Genomic DNA, 18,315 nt, shown 5'->3' on the forward strand with positions numbered 1-18,315 from the left:
ATTTTATATATTTTTAAAAATATAAAAAAAGTCATTTTAACATATATTTGTAAAAAAAAAATCTGAAGAATATATTTTATATATTGAAAATATTTGTAAAAAAAAATCTGAAGAATATATTTTATATATTTTTAAAAATATAAAAAAGTCATTTTAACATAGATTTGTAAAAACAAATCTGAAGAATATATTTTATATATTTTTAAAAATATTTGTAAAAAAAAAAATCTGAAGAATATATTTTAGATATTTTTAAAAATATAAAAAAGTCATTTTAACATAGATTTGTAAAAAAAAAATCTGAAGAATATATTTTATATATTTTTAAAAATATTTGTAAAAAAAAAATCTGAAGAATATATTTTAGATATTTTTAAAAATATTTGTAAACAAAAATCTGAAGAATATATTTTATATATTTTTAAAAATATAAAAAAGTCATTTTAACATATATTTGTAAAAAAAAAATTCTGAAGAATATATTTTATATATTTTTAAAAATATTTGTAAAAAAAATCTGAAGAATATATTTTATATATTTTTAAAAATATAAAAAAGTCATTTTAACATATATTTGTAAAAAAACAAAATTCTGAAGAATATATTTTATATATTTTTAAAAATATTTGTAAAAAAAAATCTGAAGAATATATTTTATATATTTTTAAAAATATAAAAAAGTCATTTTAACATAAATTTTTACATATATTTGTAAACGCATTCCAAAAATTTAGATTTGTATTTTTAAAAGGCAAACAGTATATTTTAAATATATTTTAAAAGTGTTCTTCCCAAATATATTGACATATATATTTGAAATGTTACAATTTTGTCCGTATTCAATATATTTAAAAATATATTTCATGCTAATTGCACACCAAGTCGCCCCCAGTGCGATCAGGGTGTTAGTGCCCGGGGCACACCGGTGCGATTTCAGGTGCAATTTGCGAAATGAAATTGCACCTGAAATCACATTTAATGATCGTGAATGTCAGCGGCTTAACGCGTGCGATTTGCTGCAGCGCAGTTTTTTAAAGTGGTTCTTGCGTGACTTTTCTGCAGTTTTGTTGTGATTTCTCATACATAGAATACAATGGAAATTGCAAAAAATTGTGAAAAAAGTCGCAATAAAGTCTTCAGAAACTGCGCTGAAGTTGCACACAAATAGCGCGCATGTTAAATCGCCGCGGTGTGAACATCAGTTGGGCTTTAATATCAAATATATAAATATGTCTGCTAAGCTAGAGGTGATATGAGGGACCTGGAGGGGCCAAATTAAATATAATAATTAAATAATATCATAATTAAAAATAATACACGGACATCCCCTTTAAACCTTCCTAGTAAAACACATAAAGTCGCACGGCTTCCTCTGTCGCCTGGGAGGGAAGTCGCATTTATATTCGTATTTTATCCGGCGTCAGCTAATAATATTCAAATGGATTCCTAATAAAAGCCTCCATCTCCCCAGATCACAGAGGCGCTCATAATCCCGGCACGCGGCTTTAATTGCAATCCGGGATTATTCCACCCGGGAAACAAGACACCAAGCAACTCAATTCTCCTCACCTGTTGCTCGTGCAGGAGGAACCTTTGAAAGTCGTGCAAATGGACTGCAGAGGCGTCTGAGCGATCCACATTTCTGCAGGGGGGGGGGGAGAGACACAACGGGGGTGTGATGTCAAACACATTGGAAGAATCAAAGAGAAACTGTAATGTGTTTAGTTCAAATTAATTTACATATTTTTATACACATTTTATATTTGTATTTTGTATCATTTTTTTTATTATTTTTGTATAAATTAATTATTTCTATAAAAAAAGTGTACAAATTATTTATTTATATAAATTATTTTGTAGAAATTGTGTATTTATAGAAATTCTTTTGTATAAATCATGTATTTATAGAAATCCTTTCTTATAAATTATGTATATATATCATTTATTTTGTATAAATTATTTTATATAAATTCTTTATATTAATTATTTTGTATAAATTATTTGTTTATATTAATTATTTAGTATGAATTATTTGTTTATATCAATTATTTGTATAATTTATTTGCATCAATTTTTTATTTATATAATTTATTTTGTATAAAGTAAGTATTATTTTATACAAATTAATTATGTATATTAATTATTTGTATAACTTATTTATTTACATCAATGATCTATTTATATAATTTATTTTGTATAAATTAAGTATTAATATTAATTGTTTTATATAAATTATTTATTTATAGCAATTACATTTGCATAAATTATTTATTTATATTAATTATCTTGTATAAATTATTTCTTTTTTATCAATTATTTATTTATATCAATTATTTAGAATAAATTATTTATATAATTTCATCTAAATTGTGTTTATATAAAATATTTAGCATAATTTTTTTTATGAAATATTTTGCATAAATTATTTATTTATATCAATTATTTTTGCACAATGTATTTATTTAAATATTTTTTGTATCAATTATTTATATAAATTATTTTGCATAAAATATACATTTATATCAAATTATTTTGTATAAATTATTTAATTGTATAAATTGTGTTATATACATTTTTTATTTACTATATATAATTAATTTTGTATAAAATTTATATAATTTAGTATATATTTTTTATTTATATAACTAATTTTGCATAAATTATTTTTTATATTAATTATTTTATATCAATTATTTTTTTTATTTCTAGCAATTATTTTTCATAAATTATTTATTTTTATCAATTATTTTGTATAAATTATGTATTTATATCAATTTATTTATATAAATTATTTTGTATAACTTATGTACGTACACAAATTCTTTAGTATAAATTTTGAAGAATTTATTTTTCCATTTTTTTTTTATGTATGTACAAGAATTCTTTAGTTTAAATTATTTTGTATAAAGAATTTATTTTTCCATATTTTTTATAAATTATTTATTGATATCAATTATTGCACAGACATTATTTTTGAATTATATAAATTCTTTTGTATAAATTATGTAATTATATAAATTATGTTGTATACATTATGTATTTATATAAATTATTTTGCATACATTATTTATATAAATTTTCTATAAATTATGTATGTACAAGAATTCTTGAGTATAAATTATTTTGTAAAAAAAAATTTATTTTTCCATTTATTTTTTATAAATTATTTATCGATATCAATTATTGTACAGACATTATTTTTGAATTACAGAAATTCTTTTGTATAAACTATGTAATTATATAAATTATGTTGTATAAATGATGTATTTATACAAGTTATTTTGCATATATTTATTTCTATAAATTATTTTGTTATTATGTACGTACACGAATTCTTTAGTATAAATTATTTTGTAAAAAATTCATTTTTCCATTTATTTTATGTAAATTATTGATATCAATTATTGTACAGGCATTATTTTTGAATTACATAAATTATTTTGTATAAATTATGTAATTATATAAATTATGTTGTATAAATGATGTATTTATATAAGATATTTTGCATATATTATTTATTTCTATAAATTATTTTGTTTAAATTATGTACGTACACGAATTCTTTAGTATAAATTATTTTGTAAAAAAATTTAGTTTTTTTATAAATTATTTATTGATATCAATTATTGTACAGACATTATTTTTGAATTACATAAATTCTTTTGTATAAATTATGAAATTATATTGTATACATTATGTATTTATATAAATTATTTTCTATAAATTATGTATGTACAAGAATTCTTGAGTATAAATTATTTTGTAAAAAAAAATTTATTTTTCCATTTATTTTTTATAAATTATTTATCGATATCAATTATTGTACAGACATTATTTTTGAATTACAGAAATTCTTTTGTATAAACTATGTAATTATATAAATTATGTTGTATAAATTATGTATTTATACAAGTTATTTTGCATATATTTATTTCTATAAATTATTTTGTTATTATGTACGTACACGAATTCTTTAGTATAAATTATTTTGTAAAAAATTCATTTTTCCATTTATTTTATGTAAATTATTGATATCAATTATTGTACAGGCATTATTTTTGAATTACATAAATTATGTTGTATAAATGATGTATTTATATAAGATATTTTGCATATATTATTTATTTCTATAAATTATTTTGTTTAAATATGTACGTACATGAATTCTTTAGTATAAATTATTTTGTAAAAAAATTTAGTTTTTTTATAAATTATTTATTGATATCAATTATTGTACAGACATTATTTTTGAATTACATAAATTCTTTTGTATAAATTATGAAATTATATTGTATACATTATGTATTTATATAAATTATTTTGCATACATTATTTCTATAAATTGTATTCTATAAATTATGTACGTGCACAAATTATTGAGTATAAACTATTTTGTATAAAGAATTTATTTTTCCATTTTTTTCCTACATAAATTATTTATCGATATCCATTATTTTATATAAATTATTTATTTATATACTGTACATTCTTATTGTATGAATAATAATTATTATATTTATATACATTTATATACATTCTTTTTGTACGAATAATTTATTTATATAAATTAATTTTGTATCGTTTATGTATTTTATATAAATTCCTTAAAATTAGTTTCTTGAAAGAATTTATTTTCTATATTTTTTTTTTCATTTATATAGAATATTTTGTATGAATTATTTTATGGATTTTTTTTTAAAAAATAGCAGAAATTGTAACTCTTCCTCACTTCAAACGTAAACATTTTATCTGACGATCAGAAGCGGATGGTGCTTCAGCTCAGCACTGACTGCGCATTGGTCGATAGCCTGTGGGGTGGAGTTACTAAAGGCCAAACAGACGGTGCACTCTGCAAGGGCAGTGGCTCCAGGTCCTTAGGTGACGCTTCACTTTGCAAAGAACACCCAATCAGATCGTAGGAAAGAAAATCAGAATTTTTGCTTGCACATGATTGGATGGTGGAAGTCAGCAGAGCTTCCCCTCATTTACTAAGTTCTGGAGCCCCTGTTACTTCCAAAGTGCACCGTCTATTTGCCTTTAGTAAATCCACCTAACAAAGGCTTTCCTGTCCAGGGCGGACGGGCAACTCATGGGGCCCCCGGGCAATAGGGGATCATGGGGCCCCTGTGTCTTCGTCCACACTCAAACCACGCCCAAAAAAGCTATGAAAGGTACCAGGGGTATCTCATGGGGTCCCCTACCGACCCCAGGCCCTCGGGCAATGCCCAAGACAGCAAGAAGGGCAACTCATGGGGCCCCCGGGCAATAGGGGATCATGGGGCCCCTGTGTCCTCGCCCACACTCACAACCACGCCCAAAAAAGCTACCAGGGGCATCAACATGGGGCCCCCTACCGACCCCAGGCCCTGGGACAATACCCAAATGGTCAGCCCGCCCCTGTTCCTGTCTCAGATTGTCCCTCCTCGCAGTCTTCAGAAGCAATGGTGGAACTACCAGGGTCGCAAAGGTCGCACTTGTGACCGGGCCCTGGCATTCTGCCACTGTGGGGCATCCCAAGATGGCAAGAAGGGCAACTCATGGGGCCCCCGGGCAATAGGGGGATCATGGGGCCCCTGTGTCCTCACATGCACTCAAACCACACCCAGGCCCTCAGGCAATGCCCAAGACAGCAAGAAGGGCAACTCAAAGGGCCCCCAGGCAATAGGGGATCATGGGGCCCCTGTGTCCTTGCCCAAACTCAAACCACACCCAAAATAGCCTATGAAAGGTACCAGGGGCATCACATGGGCCCCCTACGGACCCCAGGCCCTGGGACAATACCCAAATGGTCAGCCCGCCCCTGTTCCTGTCTCAGATTGGATGGGAGAGGGTGTCCCTCATCGCAGTCATTCAGAAGCAATGGCGGAACTACCAGGGTCGCAAAGGTCGCACTTGTGACCGAGCCTGGCATTCTGCCACTGTGGGGCATCCCAAGATGGCAAGAAGGGTAGCTTATGGGGCCCCTGGGCAATAGGGGATCATGGGGCCCCTGTGTCCTCGCCCGCACTCAAACTGCACCCAAAAAAGCCTATGAAAGACACCAGGGGCATCTCATGGGGGCCCCTACTGACTCCGGGCCCTCGAACAGTACCCAAGTGCCTGAATTGTCAGTCCGCCCCTGTTCCTGTCTCAGATTGGATGGGAGAGGGGTGCTCTCCTAGGAGTCATTCAGAAGCAATGGCGGAACTACCAGGGTCGCAAAGGTCGCACTTGTGACCGGGCCCTGGCATTCTGCCACTGTGGGGCATCCCAAGATGGCAAGAAGGGCAACTCATGGGGCCCCCGGGCAATAGGGGATCATGGGCCCCTGTGTCCTCGCCCACACTCAAACCATGCACAAAAAAGCCTATGAAAGATACCAGGGGCATCTCATGGGGGCCCCTACCGACTCCGGGCCCTCTGGCAGTGCCCGAATGGTCAGATCGCCTCTGTTCCTGTCTCGGATTGGATGAGAGAGGGTGTCCCTCCTCGCAGTCATTCAGAAGCAATGGCGGAACTACCAGGGTCGCAAAGGTCACACTTACGACCGGGCCTGGCATTCCATCACCTTGGGGCACCCCAAAACGGCAGGAAGGGGGCATGCTGCACAGAGAGACCCCCCCACGTGAGGCCGCATATGTGCGTACGGTCGGTGGGAGGGGTTAATTGTGCGTATGATCTAAGAGGAGGTTTCTCAAAAGAATTTTCAGGGGGCGACAGGGTCTCTTGAACCCCAAACACACACAGTATGTGCAGAGGGTGTGATTTATTGCCCCCCATGCCACATATATGAGCCGCCAGGGGCGGTCCATGCTCCTGTGCCGAGACCGTGAAAGGCAGAACCGACTCCCATCATGTGACCACCGACAACCAACCACAAGGGTCACGTGATTGGCGGGCTTTCCCGCCCCCCCTGCAGGGCCGACCGAATGTTGGAGTTCCACATTTCACAGGAAAGTCGATATCTTACCCCAAAATAAATACTGAAGAATCTTTCTTGAATTCATCCAGAATCTGCAGAAGAGAAGTTTCGGCGTTAATCACTTTTACGTTTTTTTGGTGATTTTTGAAGAATCGTGGAGGCTAAGGGGGGGGGGGGGGGCTATATGGGCATGATGCCTCTTTTGGGGGTCATTGCCCGGGGGGGCTACAGATGGGCATCGCACCCCAAAACGTAACACATTTTCTTTCCTTTGTTTCACCCTTTTGGTAATTTCTCTACATTTGTGGCTAAATTGAACGGATGTGGGAGGGGTTGGGGGGGGCGGAGCTATAGAGGAGTCAGAAGAGTCTCTGTAGTTCAGGAAACATGAAGTCCTCATTCCTTTCTCCTTTTGGGTGGTATGTACTGGGCCCGGATCTACCCGATCTGATATAGGGGTGCAAAAAAAAGTGTCGGGGGGGGGCAGAGAATGGTAGGTCGGCATGGTGGAGGACAGGGGACAGCAGGGCGGAGCACAGAGGAAAGCAGGGAGGAGGACAGAGGAAAGCAGGGAGGAGGACAGGGGACAGCAGGGCGGAGGACAGGGGACAGCAGGGCGGAGGACAGGGGACAGCAGGGCGGAGCACAGAGGAAAGCAGGGAGGAGGACAGAGGAAAGCAGGGAGGAGGACAGGGGACAGCAGGGCGGAGGACAGGGGACAGCAGGGCGGAGGAAAGGGGACAGCAGGGAGGAGGACAGGGGACAGCAGGGCGGAGGACAGGGGACAGCAGGGCGGAGCACAGAGGAAAGCAGGGAGGAGGACAGGGGACAGCAGGGCGGAGCACAGAGGAAAGCAGGGAGGAGGACAGAGGAAAGCAGGGAGGAGGACAGGGACAGCAGGGAGGAGGACAGGGGACAGCAGGGAGGAGGACAGGGGACAGCAGGGCGGAGGAAAGGGGACAGCAGGGAGGAGGACAGGGGACAGCAGGGCAGAGGACGGGACAGCAGGGAGGAGGACAGGGGACAGCAGGGCAGAGGACAGGGGTCACTGATAGCAGGACGGAGGTCACATCATTTTGGAATTGTACGTCCAGCGATCACATAGAGGTGAGATGGTCGGTGTCACTAACGTTCGGTCACATGGTGTGAACTTCCCACCCACTCAGGCCATGAAATATGAGGAAGGACAGGCGGTTCAATGTTTCCTGAGCTCTAAAGAGACTTTGGACTCCTCTCCAGCACCCCTCACCTTTACAGTGATTTTGATACATTTTCACATATTCACAGCAAACTCCCCCGTCCATCCATCCATCCATCCAGCCATCCATCAATGTCTCAATCCATCCATCCATCCATCAATGTCTCCATCTATCCATCCGTCCATCCATCTATCCATCCATCCGTCCATCCATCCGTCCATCCGTCCATCCATCAATGTCTCCATCCATCCATCCATCAATGTCTCCATCCATCCGTCCATCCATCCATCCGTCCATCCATGTCTCCATCCATCCATCCGTCCATCCATCCATGTCTCCGTCCATTCATCCGTCCATCCATCCATGTCTCCATCCATCCATCCGTCCATCCATCCGTCCGTCCATCCATCAATGTCTCCATCCATCCATCCATCAATGTCTCCATCCATCCATCCATCCGTCCATCCATGTTTCCATCCATCCGTCCATCCATCCATCCGTCCATCCATCCATGTCTCCGTCCATTCATCCGTCCATCCATCCATGTCTCCATCCATCCATCCATCCGTCCGTCCATCCATCCGTCCATCCATCCATGTCTCCATCCATCCATCCGTCCATCCATCTATCCGTCCGTCCATCCATCCATCCGTCCATCCATGTCTCCATCCATCCATCCGTCCATCCATCTATCCGTCTGTCCATCCGTCCGTCCATCAATGTCTCCATCCATCCATCCGTCCATCCATCCGTCTGTCTCCATCCGTCCGTCCATCTGCCCATCCATCCATCCATGTCTCTATCCATCCATCCGTCCATCTGCCCATCCATCCATCCATGTCTCTATCCATCCATCCGCCCATCCATCCGTCCGTCTGCCCATTCATCCATCTATCCACCCGTCCATCCATCCACCCGTCCATCCATCCACCCGTCCTTCCGTCCCCATGCTTTTTTTTTTGTTGAGAAATCACGTTGAATTCCCCCCCAACCATTTCTAGCTGCAGCCATCTTGAGTAAGGGCAGACAATTCACGTAGCATTTACTTTAAATCCATATGCCCTTAGTTCAGGCATGCAGGCAGAAGGGTGTGCTTAGCTGAGAAAGCCCCTCCTCCCATGAAGACTCCTGGGTTGTATGACATCACTTTGGGCCTAGGCCAGAAACCAGGAAGTAACTGAAATGTTTTTAAAAAAAATCCTAAAAGAAGTAAACACAACACACCGTGCTATTGATTCACTGCGGCCGGCTGCAGAACGATGAAATGATGATTCAGAGATATAATTTTTCTGGAATTTCCAGAAACTCACCGACTTCTGTTGGTCAAACATCAGATTTTTGTAGAATAAATGTAAATGTTCAAAACTGAGGTCATCCTTGGGGATCCCGATCTCCTGCAGACAGAAGAGGAAACGAGTTACCCCGCTGCAGACCGAGAAGGGAAGACCGGCGGCTCGACAAATCCCAGGCGCCATGCACTGTATCCTGTCACCTGGGTTCACACACTGCCCCCCACTGACTTCAACGCAATACCGCGTCCCATCGATTTCAGTGCAAAATCGCGTCCCATTGACTTCAATGCAAAAAAAGCCTCTTATTGACTTCAATGCAAAAAAGCCTCTTATTGACTTCAATGCAAAATCGCTTCCTATTGACTTCAATGCAAAATCGCGTCCCATTGATTTCAATGCAAAAACGCCTCCTACTGACTTCAATGCAAAATCGCGTCCCATTGATTTCAATGCAAAAACGCCTCCTATTGACTTCAACGCAAAATCACGTCCCATTGACTTCAATGCAAAAAAAGCCTCTTATTGACTTCAATGCAAAAAAGCCTCTTATTGACTTCAATGCAAAATCGCTTTCTATTGACTTCAATGCAAAATCGCGTCCCATTGATTTCAATGCAAAAACGCCTCCTACTGACTTCAATGCAAAATCGCATCCCATTGATTTCAATGCAAAAACGCCTCCTATTGACTTCAATGCAAAATCGCATCCCATTGATTTCAATGCAAAAATGCCTCCTATTGACTTCAATGCAAAATCGCTTCCCATTGACTTCAATGCAAAAAACACCTCTCATTGACTTCAATGCAAAATCGCTTCCTATTGATTTCAATGCAAAATCGCTTCCCATTGACTTCAATGCAAAAAACACCTCTCATTGACTTCAATGCAAAATCGCTTCCTATTGATTTCAAAGCAAAAACACCTCCTATTGACTTCAATGCAATACGTCCCGTGTGCATGAGGACTGAGTGCTCTGGACTGAGGAAAGTCCACACAGAATCGCAGCAGAATTGCTGGAAAGTGTCAAAAACACATCAAAAACGCATCGGAACGCACATGTCCCTAATTAAATTGAATAAAAGGAGAGGGGGGTGAAATTAGCTGGAACGCACTAAAAACGAACGGGAACGCGTCAAAACAAATAAACGCACCGGAACGTGTCAAAAACGCATTAAAAATACACCGGAACGCCCCAAAAATGAATTAAAAACGTACTGGAACGCACCAAAAATGAACTGGAACGCGTCAAAGCAAATAGAAGCACGGAACGTGTCAAAAACACATAAAAAAATGCATTAAAAAACGAAACTGGAACGCACCAAAAACGAACTGGAAAGGATCAAAACAAATAAACGCACCGGAATGCACCAAAAACGCATCAAAAATGCATCAAAAACGCACCGGAACGCACCTGTCCCTATTTCAATCGAATAAAAGCAGAGCGGGGAAAACACACTGGAACGCATTAAAAACGCATCAAAGACACGCGTGCAGAAATGTCTCCGGGACGCGTCTGAACTGCGTTTCTACAGTGTGAGGATAACATGCCGGGGGGGGGGGGGGGGGGTTACTGGCTGTAGAACAAACCACCAAAAGCCAACAACAGCGGCTGTGAGACGTCCCGTGTGAGACGTCCCGTCTGGACTGAGACAAGCCCACACTACAGGGGGATGTACTTTGTTCCTCTGTCATGTCTGAGCTGTACGGCCACCCTCGGTCCCCCCCCACCCCAGCATGCGCCCAGCAATGATATGTCGGCCCCTCCCCCACCCAGCGCCATGGCATTACCAGTAACTTGTCCTTCAGGGACTTGACGCTGCTGACTTTGAAGTTGATCTGCGGCAGGACGGTCTTCAGTTCTCGCACGCTGATGCTGGGAAAGGAAAAGACACAGAAAGCGCGTCAACTGCCACTGCCAGGCTGCTGGTGTGAGAATGCTGGGTGCCTGGCTGTCACATTGCTGCAGGGGCCCGTGACTATTGCTGTCGGTGCAGCGACCTGGAAGCCGCAGGCAGCTCGGGAGTTCCGGCTTTCCTCCGACCCAGCAAATCTTTAGATGGGAAAAACCGTTTCCTATATTTCTACTGTATATATATATATATATCAGGGGCGGCACTGCCCGAGGGCCCGGGGTCAGTAGGGGACCCCATGAGATGCCCCTGGTACCTTTCATAGGCTTTTTTGGGTGTGGTTTGAGTTTGGGCAAGGACACAGGGGCCCCATGATCCCCTATTGCCCAGGGGCCCCATGAGTTGTCAGTCGACCCTGATATATATATGGAAACCGTTTCTATAGATTACTAGAAAAGAATGGGGTTGAGAATAGGGACCGGCACGGGTTCAATATCCTCTCTCTCCTCACAGGACTCAGAAGCAGCAGCCATTGGCTCCTGCTGCTGTCAATCAAATCCTGGGAGGAGAGAGCGGGGGCGGGACCGAGACACCAATAGACACGCCCAGCCTGGCTCGGGTTCATGCTCACAAGTGCCCCTATAGTGAGCCGCTTGTTATGGGGGCACTCGGAAGGAAGGAGGAGCTGGGAACCCTGCTGGGGGACCCCAGCAGACTAGATCCGTGGTCACGTCATGGCAGGCAAGTATATTTTAATAAAAAAAATAAATAAATCTTTACAGTCATTTTAAAGGGGAAGTATGGGAGTGAAAAAAAAAAAAACATCTATAATCGCCTCTAAGCTGCAGCTTTCCACGCTGGCTCTAAGCCCAAGAACTGAGTGATCAGATGACTGTTGATTGCTCAGCTCTCAGTCTTCTCAGAGCAGAGAGCAGCGACTGTCAATCACGCTCACCACTCTGGCCCTTTAGCGCTCACTGGCACACCGTGTTGGAGAGGGGGGCGGGCACCGCTGGCTTTGGCTCTGAGCCACACCAAGAGCTGGAGCCAGCTGTCAATCAGGGTGGATCCCGACAATATGGTACGGATCCTTCCAGAGCCTGGAGTGGTTCTGTGACATCAGCTGACAGCGAGCAATAGCCGGCTAAAAGCTGACTCAGGGTCACAGGAGTACAAAACAAAGTGCACTCACGGGACCCAGAAGAATATAGCTAAACACATTTGAAAAAAAAATAAAGCTAAATCCGTCAACTTTGTACAAATTGGCCAATGGCACAACAATTTAATGGCAGGCGGGCGTCTTTTTTTTTTGCAGTACCACAATGCATTGTCCATAAAGTTTACTAAAATCTCTAAACGTAATGCACAAAAACACTTAAAAACCACAACCCTACATTCCCTGAACCCCAAAAGATTAAACATGTAGACTTCTGGTATGTGTTTGGTAGAAATTAGCTAGCGCCAGCGCAGTACCCAAGCAGTTGTACAGGCAAGACAGGCTTTATATTGCAATCAAAAAATTAGAGTGCATTATCTGAGAGACAACAGCCACAAATATTGATCAGTGGCTGGAGGGTATGAAAGCAGTTTGGTCAGGTCACAATGTAAGAACGAGAGAAAAGGCACGTTTTATCTTTATATAAAACTTAGAACCAACTGTTTGAGAGACAACAGCCACAAATATTGTTCAGTAGCTGGAGAGTATTTAAACAGTTTGGTCAGGTCACAATGTAAGAACGAGAGAAAAGACAGGTATTATGTTGAAATAAAAATTAGAGCGTACTATTTGAGAGACAACAGCCACAAATATTGTTCAGTGGCTGGACAGTATGTAAGCAGCTTGGTAAGGTCACAATGTAAGAATGAGAGAAAAGACTTGTATTACATTGAAATAAAAATTAGAGCGTACTATTTGAGAGACAACAGCAACAAATATTGTTCAGTGGCTGGACAGTATGTAAGCAGCTTGGTAAGGTCACAATGTAAGAATGAGAGAAAAGACTTGTATTACATTGAAATAAAAATTAGAGCGTACTATTTGAGAGACAACAGCCACAAATATTGTTCAGTGGCTGGACAGTATGTAAGCAGTTTGGTCAGGTCACAATCTAAGATGGAGCGAAAAGGCATGTTTCATCTTGAAATAAAGTTTAGAGCATACTATTTGAGAGACAACAGCCAAAAATATTGTTCAGTGTCTGGAGAGTATGTAAGCAGCGTGGTCAGGTCACAATGTAAGAACGAGAGAAAAGACCGTCATTACGTTGAAATAAAGATTAGAGCGTACTATTTGAGAGACAACAGTCACAAATATTGTTCAGTAGCTGGAGAGTATGTAAGCAGCTTGGTAAGGTCACAATGTAAGAACGAGAGAAAAGAGGTAAAATGTTGAAATAAAGATTAGAGCGTACTATTTGAGAGACAACAGCCAAAAATACCGTTCAGTGTCTGGACAGTATGTATGCAGTTTGATCAGGTCACAATGTAAGAGCAAGAAAAAAGACAGGTATCATCTTGAAATAAAAATTAGAGCGTACTATTTGAGAGACAACAGCCACAAATACTGTTCAGTAGCTGGAGGGAATATAAGCAGCTTGGTCAGGTCACAATGTATGAACGAGAGAAAAGACCGGTATTACGTTGAAATAAAAATTAGAGCGTATTGAGAGACAACAGCCACAAATACTGTTCAGTAGCTGGAGGGTATGTAAGCAGTTTGGTCAGGTCACAATGTAAGAACGAGAGAAGAGACAGGTATTATGTTGAAATAGAAATTAGAGTGTACTATCTGAGAGACAACATTCACAAATATTGTTCAGTGTCTGGAGCAAATATAAGCAGTTTGATTAGGTCACAATGTACATACGAGAGAAAAGACAGGTATTAAGTTGAAATAAAGATTAGAGTGTATTAGTTGAGAGACAACAGCCACAAATATTGTTCAGTAGCTGGAGGGCGTGTAAGCGGCTTGGTCAGGTCACAACTTGACTGTCCTGCACAGAGTCCTGACCTCAACCCCATAGAACACCTTTGGGATGAATTAGAGCGGAGACTGCGAGCCAGGCCTCCTCCCCCGACATCAGTGCCTGACCTGACAAATGTGCTTCTGGAAGAATGGTCCAACCTTCCCATAGACACCCTCCTAAACCTTGTGGACGGCCTTCCCAGAAGAGTTGAAGCTGTTATAGCTGCAAAGGGCGGGGCCACCTCAATATTGAACCCTACGGACTAAGACTGGTGGGCCATTAAAGGACATGTGTGTGGAAAGGGCGGGGCCAACTTAATATTGAACCCTACGAACTAGGACTGGGGGGCCATTAAAGGTCATGTGTGTGGAAAGGGCGGGGCCAACTTAATATTGAACCCTACGAACTAGGACTGGGGGGCCATTAAAGGTCATGTGCGTGGAAAGGGCGGGGCCAACTCAATATTGAACCCTATGGACTAAGACTGGGGGGCCATTAAAGGTCATGTGCTTGGGAAGGGCGGGGCCAACTCAATATTGAACCCTACGGATTAAGACTGGGAGGCCATTAAAGGTCATGTGCTTGGGAAGGGCGGGGCCAACTCAATATTGAACCCTACGGACTAAGACTGGGGGGCCATTAAAGGTCATGTGCGTGGAAAGGGCGGGGCCAACTCAATATTGAACCCTGCGGACTAAGACTGGGGGGCCATTAAAGGTCATGTGCGTGGAAAGGGCGGGGCCAACTCAATATTGAACCCTACGGACTAAGACTGGGGGGCCATTAAAGGTCATGTGCGTGGAAAGGGCGGGGCCAACTCAATATTGAGCCCTACGGACTAAGACTGGGGGGCCATTAAAGGTCATGTGCTTGGGAAGGGCGGGGCCAACTCAATATTGAACCCTACGGACTAAGACTGGGGGGCCATTAAAGGTCATGTGCGTGGAAAGGGCGGGGCCAACTCAATATTGAGCCCTACGGACTAAGACTGGGGGGCCATTAAAGGTCATGTGCTTGGGAAGGGCGGGGCCAACTTAATATTGAACCCTACGGACTAAGACTGGGGGGTCATTAAAGGTCATGTGCGTGGGTAAAAAAAAAAACTATTATAAAACGCAAACGTGAAAAAAACGCGGCTAAAAACGCTGAAAAACACGAGTTTTTAAGGTGACTTTCCACAGCTAACTTTCCCAGCGTTATTAAATGCCCCCCCCCAGTGTGGGTGGAGCCTGATGATGAAATTTGATTTTTAAAATGTTTTTTTGCTGGAGAGGTTTTATAGCAAAAAGTCAAAAATATATATATTTTTTTCAAAATTATCGGTCTTTTTTTGTTTATAGCGCAAAAAATTATCGCAGAGGCGATCAAATACCACACCTATGTACAGAGTTGCACGACCGCGCAATTGTCAGTTAAAGTAACGCAGTGCTGTATCGCAAGAAAATGGCCGGCTCAGGAAGGGGGGGGGGGAATCCTCAGGAGGGTGATGGAAGTAGCCGACTTGAAGCGCATTCATTGTGTGTCATGGCTAGTTTGTCTTGCCCAGGAGCAGAGTTAGCTGTGGAAGCATTCATACAGACAGCAGGCACAGGCCAGCCCGCACCTCCCCACCTTGGACCCGTGTGAGTTTGGAGCTCTGACATCTTTTGCTGTCAGGAAGAGTGGCCGGCGCGGTCGCTCCAGGAATGGCTCCAGTCAGCTGAAGAATGCCGCCTTACCTGTTCCTCCGGGTCTGGTCCACCGAGTAGATCTGCTTCCTCAGCCAACTGTGAACAACAGAAAGTTCAGTTCGGTCGTGTGCGGCCGCGGTACCACCAGTGAGTGGGGCGCATGATGTGTCGTGGCTAGTTTATCAGTACTGCAGTATATGAGACACAGGACTCTGACTGAGAGCAGGGGGCTCCAAACTTTGGACCACAGGATTGTACCCAGCCCACGGCAACTCTAATAGGATGAGGGGCATGTGATGGGAAAGGGGGACTTTGATGGAAAGGGAGGGGGCTCTGATGTGAGGGGGTGCTTCTGATATGGAAGGAGGACTCTGATCTGAACGGTGGACTCTGATGTGAAGGGGGACCGATGTGAAAGGAAGACTCTAATGTGAAAGGGGCTCTGAAACGAAGGGAGACTCTAATGTGAAAAAGGGGGAGGGTGGGGAGAAAAGAGATATTCTGATTTGAAAGGGGGTACTCTTATGTGAAGGGGTGGGGGCTGTGATGTGAAAGGGTGATTCTGATGTGATAGGGGCACTCTAATGTATTGGGGGAGGCTTCTGATGTGAAAGGGGGGGTCTGATGTGAAAAAGGTGATTCTGATGCAAAAAGGGGGCTCGGATGTATTGGTGTAGGTTTCTGATGTGAATGAGAGACCCTGATGTTAAAGGACTCTGATGTGAAGAGAGATTCTGATTTAAAAGCGGGGACTCTGATGCAAAGGGGGTGGGAGCTGTGATGTAAAAGGGTGATTCTGATGTGAAAGGGGGGACTCTAATGTATTGGAAGTGGCTCCTGATGTGAAAGGGATACTCTGATGTGAAAGGGGGGATTCTGATGCAAAAGGGGAAGGGGAGCTCAGATGTATTGGTGGAGGTTTCTGATGTGAAACGAAGACTCTAATGTAAAAGGGGACCGCGACATGAAGAGGGACTCTGAAATGAATGGGAGACCATGATGTGAAAGGGGGACTCTGATGTGAGAGAGTGATTCTGATATGAAAGGAGGGTCTCCAATGTATTGGAGGAGACTCTGATGTGAAAGGGTGGATTCTGATGCAAAAAGGAGGCTCTGATGTATTTGGGGACCTATGGTGTGAAAGGTGGGAGGGGTTGATGCAAAAGGAGGGCTATTATATATTGTTGGAGGTTTCTGATGTGAAATGGGTGGGGGATTCTGATGCAAAAGGGGGGGCTTTGATATATTTAGGAGCCTCTGATGTGAAAGGGGGGGTTCTGATGCAAAGAGGAGGGCTCTGCTGTATTTGGGGGCCTCTGATGGGAAAGGGGGGGTTTCTGATGCAAAAGGGGGCTCCGATATATTAGTGGAGGTTTCTGTTGTGAAAAAGGGGGATTCTGATGCAAAAGGGGGGCTCTGATATATTTAGGGGCCTGTGATGGGAAAGGGGGGGGGGGTTCTGATGCAAAGTGGAGCTTTGATGTATTGGTGGAGGTTTCTGATGGGGGGGGCTCTAATGTAAAGGGGGACTCTGATGTGAAAGGGGTCATCGGTGGGACGTTGTAGTCCATGGAGATGCCACTAGGCGGTGGCTCAGCAGTTTCTCCTTGGGTGTGTGGTTGGGTCATGTGACGTCACAATACTCCGCCCCTCTGCTGGCGGCGCAGCTCTGCGATCTGCACGGTACTCACCCCTCGATGATGGCCAGGGTGGGCGCTGTTTTCATTTCCTCCAGCAATATGTTCAGCCCGACTTTCCATTGGTCGGCATCTTCAACAGAGTCCGCTGCGAGGGGCAGGAAAAAGAAAATCTTTCAGCTGCTTTGAATTTGTTTTTCACTCTTTTTTTAACTTCTGCTTGCATGATTGGCCAATCAGAGTGGCTCTGTACCTTGTGATTGTTGTTACCTAATCACAGCCATGGCAAGTGTAAACACTGCTGGTGTTTACAAATGTTCAGCCGGAAGGGGAACACTGAACAGAAAATACACTCGGGCAGCCAGTGCCTCCATGAATGGCTGAGATCTAATCACAGTCACAATGTACAGAGCCAATCAGAGTGGCTCTGTACCTTGTGATCATTGTCACCTAATCACAACCATGGCAAGTGTAATGAAGGGACACATGCCAATCAAGGAAGGGAAGCACTGAACAGAAAATACACACCAGCAGCCAGTGCATCCATGAATGGCTGGGATCTAAATACCTGACATAATGTGCAGAGCCAGTCAGAGTGGCTCTATACCTTGTGATCGTTGTCACCTAATCACAGCCATGGCAAGTGTTACAACATTCAGCCAATGAAGGAAGGAGAGCATTGAAAAGAAAAAAAATTACTCGGGCAGCCAGTGTGTCCATGAATGGCTGGGATCTAATCACAGTCACAATGTACAGAGCCAATCAGAGTGGCTCTGTACCTTGTGATCGTTGTGAACTA

At 41.7% G+C, this 18,315-nt stretch overlaps 1 protein-coding gene across 3 annotated transcripts in view; it reads right to left on the reverse strand.

The window, feature by feature from the left end:
* LOC149428665 (1-phosphatidylinositol 4,5-bisphosphate phosphodiesterase gamma-2-like) overlaps nucleotides 1-18,315 on the reverse strand; it is a 69,576-nt gene that overhangs the window by 12,047 nt on the left and 39,214 nt on the right. For all 3 annotated transcript variants that reach the window (XM_089667135.1, XM_089667139.1, XM_089667136.1), the window contains exons 4-9: nucleotides 17,571-17,664; nucleotides 15,928-15,975; nucleotides 11,182-11,266; nucleotides 9,411-9,494; nucleotides 6,950-6,993; nucleotides 1,570-1,642 (exon numbers count right to left, since the gene is read on the reverse strand). In XM_089667135.1, the coding sequence (XP_089523261.1) occupies nucleotides 1,570-1,642; nucleotides 6,950-6,993; nucleotides 9,411-9,494; nucleotides 11,182-11,266; nucleotides 15,928-15,975; nucleotides 17,571-17,664 (428 nt within the window). The remainder of the gene's footprint in view (nucleotides 1-1,569; nucleotides 1,643-6,949; nucleotides 6,994-9,410; nucleotides 9,495-11,181; nucleotides 11,267-15,927; nucleotides 15,976-17,570; nucleotides 17,665-18,315) is intronic.

Source organism: Staurois parvus, unplaced genomic scaffold (assembly GCF_062004578.1).
Source record: "Staurois parvus isolate SC_StPar_1 unplaced genomic scaffold, SC_StPar_1.0 ptg003050l, whole genome shotgun sequence".
Taxonomy (NCBI): Eukaryota; Metazoa; Chordata; class Amphibia; order Anura; family Ranidae; genus Staurois; species Staurois parvus.